Consider the following 6,986-nt stretch of genomic DNA (forward strand, 5'->3'; position numbering starts at 1 on the left):
GCTATATCAAAGTAAAAATGACGTAGGCGATCGTTCGTGATCCCTAGCTTTGAAGGGGTTCTATATCGGTATCGATCGTAAAGTGACCCATATCTGGTGGTGACGGGAGTTCCTACCCCTGGCTGCTTTTCCAGTGACAGCACCCCTACCTCCTCTCTCTCTCTTTCTCTCTTTTTCCCGGTCCTCTATCCCCTCTAAGTAACTATACTCCCGCCAGACCCGTGTCTACCCCCACTCGTTGCCCCTTTCTCCGGTGGGCGAGCGAATATACCTCCTCCCCCGTTTTCCAGCAGCCCTGCCGCCTGCCTTCCACGGCCGAGCAGATCTTGGAGCTTGTACGGGATGATAGCCGAGTGAAAAAGCTCGCGAGTCCCGTGAAGTTCGCTCATCAGCAGCAGCAGCCCTGGCCTGCCACAATCCCTTCGACTCGGTTATCGTAAGTGTCGTGCATCTCGTGAAAGAAACGAAAGCAAGCATCATGAACAGCCAGTACGAGAGTTTATATAAGATTGAATGGAAGAGAGAAAAAGAAAGAAAATAGAAGTTTGTTAGTTTTGATTGAAAAGTAAGAAAATGAGAGAGAGTGAGAGAGAGAAAGAAAGGGAGATAGAAATAGAGAAAGAGCGAGAGAAGAGAGAGAGAGAGAGAGAGTGGAAGAGAATGGAAGAGTACTTGCGCGTATGTGTTTTTGCTTAAAGAAAAATCAGAGAAATTCGTTACGATAATATATAAGTGCTTAAGTGCAAATATATATATATATAAGAGTGAAGAAAAAAAAAGAGATTTTCATGAGATTTCATGAGATTCATGTGATTAAAAAAAAAAAAAAAAAGATTTCACATTCGAATTTTATACGAATTAAAAAAAAGAATAGAATGTTCACACGGTACCGTTGCAACTTACAGAAAAATAAATACATACGTGTTTCGTATTATAATATAAAATAAGTAAGGAAATGAAGGAATGTTAAAAACGTGGCCTAGTGAGGAAAATAACGTAAGAAACGAAGTGTCAGTGAGGAAACAGAGACAACGGTGGTGACCGGTTGTCATTGGTATGACATATCGTAAAAAAACATATTCTGTTAGTTGTGTCGACGTATATAGCTGTTACTCGTGGTGATGGCAATAGGCAGTTCATAGTGCTAGTGGATATATTACGTATTGCCGTGCAGTGATGTCCCGTGCGCACCGGGTGTATATGTATACTACGTACCATTGGTAGTGAGATCAATAAGCAGTGCCGTGCCACTCGACCCGTACTCATAGACAGAAACTCATTCTGAATCTCTCCTTCCTTCTGTTTAACTACCGCCCCCAACTCTTCCTTTTCCAGCGACCGAATGTCGAGAGGTCACTTTCATTTGTTTCCCTTTTGAAATTTTTATCATGTCTCAAGCAGCTTAAAACAAGTGTCTTTCCTTTGAAAGGCCAAGTCATTGGTCCGCTCTTTCGATATATTCTTATACGTGATTATCTATTCTTCTCTATCCTGTTTCTATTTTTCTCTAATCGATTTTCAAATTAACTCATTAACTCTTATTTTCATCGTGTTCCATTTTTAAACATTATTCTTCTTTTATTTCAATGAATTAAGTTTTATTGCCTTTTTGCTGCTAACTTCTGCGCTTTAGCTTTATCGTTTCTATTGGACTTGCGTATCATGAGCAAGTTGAAACATATTTCTTGCCGGATAAAATATATATTCGTTTCTAAAACGATGATTTCCTCATACCTGAAAATTAATAAATATTTTTCAAATTAATATCTGTGCTTATCGTATATATTATTTCATTAAATTGGTATAATAAATTCTTCGAATTTCTAAAGATAATTAATTACATTAAATAATATTGTGTACACGAATTAAAAGATATAAAATAAAAGGAAGGAGATTTTATTGAATAATACTTATGTATATTATAACTAGATATCGGTTGCTTCTTATATATATCTTATAGTTTTAATATTTGCGTTCGACTTTTTCTGGATTAAAATGTCCCTTCTGACTGTGATTGGATTATTCGAACGTAGAACCGGTAAAATTGAGCTGTTGTCATCATATTGAAATTAAATAAATTTCTTAACTTCCGCTATCGAAAACAAGATGAATTGTTTTGAAAGATGATACATATTTGCAGATTATTTATAGATTACTCGAAGAATAGAAACTACTTTTTTTTGTAACATGTATTTATTATCTCGCAATCTCGAATAAAGCATATGGATATTATTATTAAAATTGATTCAAAAAATAAATTTAATAAGATTTGATTAAAATTGAATATATTGCAAGATGATATAAAAAAATAGATTAAAATAATTGAAAATATTATATATTTCGTTAAATTCTATCGATAAATGATTTTAAATCTCCTCTTACTTTTGAATTTTCTCTACGAATATTTTATTTTCATATTTCACTTTTATTACATTAATTTACATCTACATTTTAAAATTTATTCATCGTAGTATTCGCATTTCTTTTCTAATTATAATTTAACTTTGTTACTTTATCAATAAAATCTAACCTTTAATTTAACTTTAACTTTATTTTTCAAAATTGATGCAAGAAAAAATCTATTTAATCTAATTATTTAAACAGATGAATGAGTGTTTATTTTTTTTTATCTTTAAAAATTAAGAATAACTCATATTCTATAATATTTACCTCAAAAAAGATTTTTTTCTTCGAGAATTTTTTACATTCATTCATACAAATGCGACATACGTCAAACTTAAATTTAACACATAACTTGTTGTAATGCTCTTGAACTTATTACGTTCGAACGTAATAACAAAGGCCGATATTCGATCGTATCAGATATATTTTGATCAAAACATTCCGAAGAACCTGTTGCCAGTAATCTCGTTGATTGAATTTCTCCCATTTAGAGGCAGGGTTATCTGTAATTCGTTATTGAGTTCGCCCGGTTACGGTTTATGTGCGTCGAACGTTTTTAAACCAATAGAACGTGCAATCACGATAATTATAATGGAGAACGCGCACGTGTGCCATTATCGGCGAAATCGTTGCAACGTTGCCATGATTTTTATAGAGCGCGGCGAATGTTGGCATGCTGATTCTTGTTTCCGTTTAATCCTCTATATATCAACCAATAAATATATATTATCGATTAATATATTGTTCAACATAGAAAAGAGAAATATTCTATAGGATTGTAGAGATATACTGTAGTAGCCGTTGTTGTTATACGGTATACAGAGGGTTGAATGCGAAAAGTATCTTTTTTCACGGTTGTACGTGCAAGAAGAGTAACCGGCTGTTTTCAGTCGATTCACATACCTAAGGGGGCTGAGGGTATCGTGGGGGCGCAATGAAAAAAGAATTCCTTTTCGCATCCAGAGAATTGAATACGCCTAATCGTGGGATCGTCGTGTGCAGCCTGGCAGGCCCCGCAAAAGCCGCCAATTAATTAAGATAGCTCCTAGATACACGGTAGATCGATAGGGACTGGCCGTGATAAAGACGGGCGAGGGTTTCAGACTTCAGGGATGTTGCAGTGCTGTGGTGTTGGAGGTGGCGCTTCCACGGCACCTCAGGCTCCGCAGCTGCAGGATACCGGATCTGCTGTCGGGATTACCACCTCCACGAAAACCACCATCATGCAGGACGCAGTTCTTGAATCTATTCTCGAGGTGAGTCTCGCCAATTTTTCAAATTTTCAAATTATTTATACTTCATCTCCTCTCTACCCCTTCTTCTCTCGAAATCACTATCTTAGGCACTTGATGTGTTAATTTTCTTTTTTTTTTTTCAGTTGAAGTTTCTTTCTTTTGTTTATATAACGATCGAACAGAAACATTAGACAATTTTGGAATTTGAAAATTTAAGGAAAATTTAAAACTTTTTTTTTCTTTCACTCGACAAAACAAAAATTTTCATTTTTGTGCAACAACAAGATAAATAATTACGTATGGAAATATGTAATGGGCACGTAATGATCATATGTGAAAATGTGTGATTAAGATCGACATTAAGATCATTTTCAAGGATCGACGAGAAGCGGTTTATCAAGGTGTTCGTCAGCCATTAAATATTGATGTTCTAAGCGAATTTTGAACGGAGCGGAAAAATTCGTTTTAATTAAAAAAAAAAGATAACCTGCAAGAGAAATTTTAGCAATATTGTTCTTCTCTCCTTTTGCGGTTCGACCAGTTTTTTAACTATTAGATGGTTTTCGAGGAACAAACAAGTTTGTGTCGAGTAAGTTCGGTTGGTAACCTTCCTTCGAGGCATTCAGAATACAAAGGCTTCTTTCATTATTAATATCGAGCGGGTGATTCTCGTCGTGGATCATACTCCCGTCCAGGCGTCCCTTCCGGTTATTAAAGGTGGTTTCCTATCCTCACCCACAAATATTAAACGTAACTTGACGGTCATATTTTTCACATTTTTTTGAATCCATATCGCGAGAAAAATAATGCAAATTAATATCGATAGTTGATACTCGTGTTCCTTTTTTCCTTCATACACGATTAATAATCATTTATATATTCTTTCCATTATTTCGCGATTGATGATTTATTGGAGAGTAATAATTATTTTCTTTCTAAAAGAAGATTAAATTTTTAAAAAATAAAGAAAAAGATGATCCGATAAATCTGATCTTTTCAGCAAATGCGTGAAACAGAAGCTCGAAAGGCGGATTTGGAGCGTCAACATGCAGAAGCACAGAATCAATTACGCGAAAAGATAGCAGGACGATATCAAGGACCGGAATCGGTTGAAGCGCTGCAGTCAAAAATAAGGGAGCTCGAAAAGAAGACAGAGTTACAGATGGTCAGACACGAAGAATTATCATTGGAATTAACGAGTCTTAGGCGCGCGCGAAGCAGAGGGCCTATGGTTGCTCATTCGGTTCCAACCACTTGGCCTCCGGCTGGTTCTGAAATCGATAGAATAATAGCAAAGATAGAACAGGATAACAGGTACGTTCCCTGATCTGTTCGACTTTTGAATCAATTTCTTTTTAATTATTTTGATTATTTATTATCTACAAATAGTGCAAACAGAATGATACACGATTTGGATCATACAAGAGGAACCATTACCACGCAACAACCCTCGGTCACACAGGGTATTTTGCGATCCAGTTCCGAAAATCTTCCTAATCTCGGTCAACATCAACATCCACCTCATCCACATGCTCTGAGCCTAGGAATGCCAACGCAGATGAGTCATGTATGTAAATAATTTTTCTTTATTATCTCCCTCTTTCTCTCTTTTCATCTCTTCTTTCTTTAAATGAAAGTGATTTGGAATCTTTGAAACAGTACGCAGGTTCACCTATGCCCTTAACGCCAATGATGCCTGGTTGTCCGCCATTGACTCCAAATGGGCCGCCTTACTACAGCGAACCAATACCTCCAGCGCCATCGCTCTCGACCAGCCAATCGCAACCAGTTTTCCAACAAAAGCTTCAACAGTATCAGCAACCTCAATTGAGCCACACCGAGTTACAGAGCACGCATTCCCAAAGTGTTCTGCAAACACAACAGAAGCAACAACAAACGCACACCCATTACACGAGCAATCAGTATCAGGAGAGTTATCCGCATACGCAAACCTATCAGCAGCCGCTCCAACAGCAACAACAGCAACATCCGGCCTCTACTACGTACCTGACATCATCTAGCCAAAGCATAATACCTCATTATTCGCAGCCTACACAAACCGGCCAAAGTTTTCAATTGAATGGAAGTCAACAGGTATGGATGAGGTTATTTATTATTAGATTATTCGTCAAATAAAATCTTTCTTATCAGTTTGTATATATTTCATATTATTCGTGAAATTAATATCGATCTGTGTATGTGTGTGTGTGTATATATACAGGCAACGACGTATCCAAGTTTATCCATTACATCGCATCCGAATGGAACTTATAGTACGGGAGCGGGTGGCAGCTTCAGTACCCAACTATCGCATCACAACTTTTCCGTTCCACAGACGAGTATCCCGCAAACCACGTTGTCCTCGTTACCACCTTATTCGACGACCAGCTTTCATTCCACTTTGGGCGCGCTTACCAACGTACCACAATCCGCTCTTCCCTTCTCGAGTGTACAGAGCAGTTTCGTTACCAGCGGATCGACCTACTCTACCGTCGGGACCAATGCTTTTGGCACATCAGGCGTGTCTTCAGGTATCAAATTCTTTTTTTTTTTTTTGTTCCCTTGGAAACAATTTTCTTCACACATATATTTATTTCGTTATTTTATTTTTTTTTTTTTTCTAAAAATTTATATTTAAAATCTTTCTTTTTTTTATTTTAGGAACCACATCGACAGGCTTGTTACAAGCGATAAGCGATCCCCTTCAAGCGATGCAACAACTTTCAGCGCAATCTCAAGCTAATCAACTTCAGCAGCAAGCCATTATTCAACAAATCCAACAAAGTTTACGTGCCAGTTCGCCGACAGCGCCCTCTACGACGGGCCATCACTTTCTTGGCTCAAGGCAGATGCCAAAGATACCTAGTAGTATACTTTCCAATCCCTTAGATCGACTGACCAATGACAATATGGTGGCCGAGGGCCAAGTGGATATGCTGGATATACCCGGCAAAGGACGGTGCTACGTCTATATTGCTCGTTTCACTTACGAGCCGTTTCAGCATTCCCCAAACGAGAATCCTGAAGCAGAATTGCCTGTTCAAGGTGGTGATTATTTACTTGTGTGGGGGCAACCGGACGAAGATGGTTTCCTAGATGCGGAAACTCTTGACGGTAGACGCGGTCTTGTTCCAGCTAATTTTGTTCAAAAATTGATCGGTGACGATTTATTAGAATTCCATCAAGCTGTTCTTGGCCTCAGGGACGTCGATGATTCAGCTTCGACTAACATTCCCCAAGTGAGCAATGTAAGATTATTAGGATAAATTTTATTACGCCTCTTGTACAGAGACATGGCTAATTATTTTTTTTTCTTTTTTTTTTTTTTTTTTTTTTTTTTTTTTTTTT

The 6,986-nt window shown here is 37.3% G+C and overlaps 1 protein-coding gene across 1 annotated transcript in view; it reads left to right on the top strand.

The window, feature by feature from the left end:
* The first annotated feature begins 814 nt into the window (after nt 1-814).
* The window catches only part of LOC102671593, a 14,698-nt gene continuing 8,526 nt past the window's right edge, over nt 815-6,986 (top strand). The window contains exons 1-7 of the mRNA XM_031513587.1: nt 815-1,220; nt 3,367-3,659; nt 4,639-4,952; nt 5,028-5,205; nt 5,298-5,732; nt 5,860-6,169; nt 6,300-6,895. Coding sequence (XP_031369447.1) covers nt 3,516-3,659; nt 4,639-4,952; nt 5,028-5,205; nt 5,298-5,732; nt 5,860-6,169; nt 6,300-6,895 — 1,977 coding nt within the window. The 5' untranslated portion in view covers nt 815-1,220; nt 3,367-3,515. The remainder of the gene's footprint in view (nt 1,221-3,366; nt 3,660-4,638; nt 4,953-5,027; nt 5,206-5,297; nt 5,733-5,859; nt 6,170-6,299; nt 6,896-6,986) is intronic.

Source organism: Apis dorsata, unplaced genomic scaffold (assembly GCF_000469605.1).
Source record: "Apis dorsata unplaced genomic scaffold, Apis dorsata 1.3 scaffold_681, whole genome shotgun sequence".
NCBI lineage: Eukaryota > Metazoa > Arthropoda > Insecta > Hymenoptera > Apidae > Apis > Apis dorsata.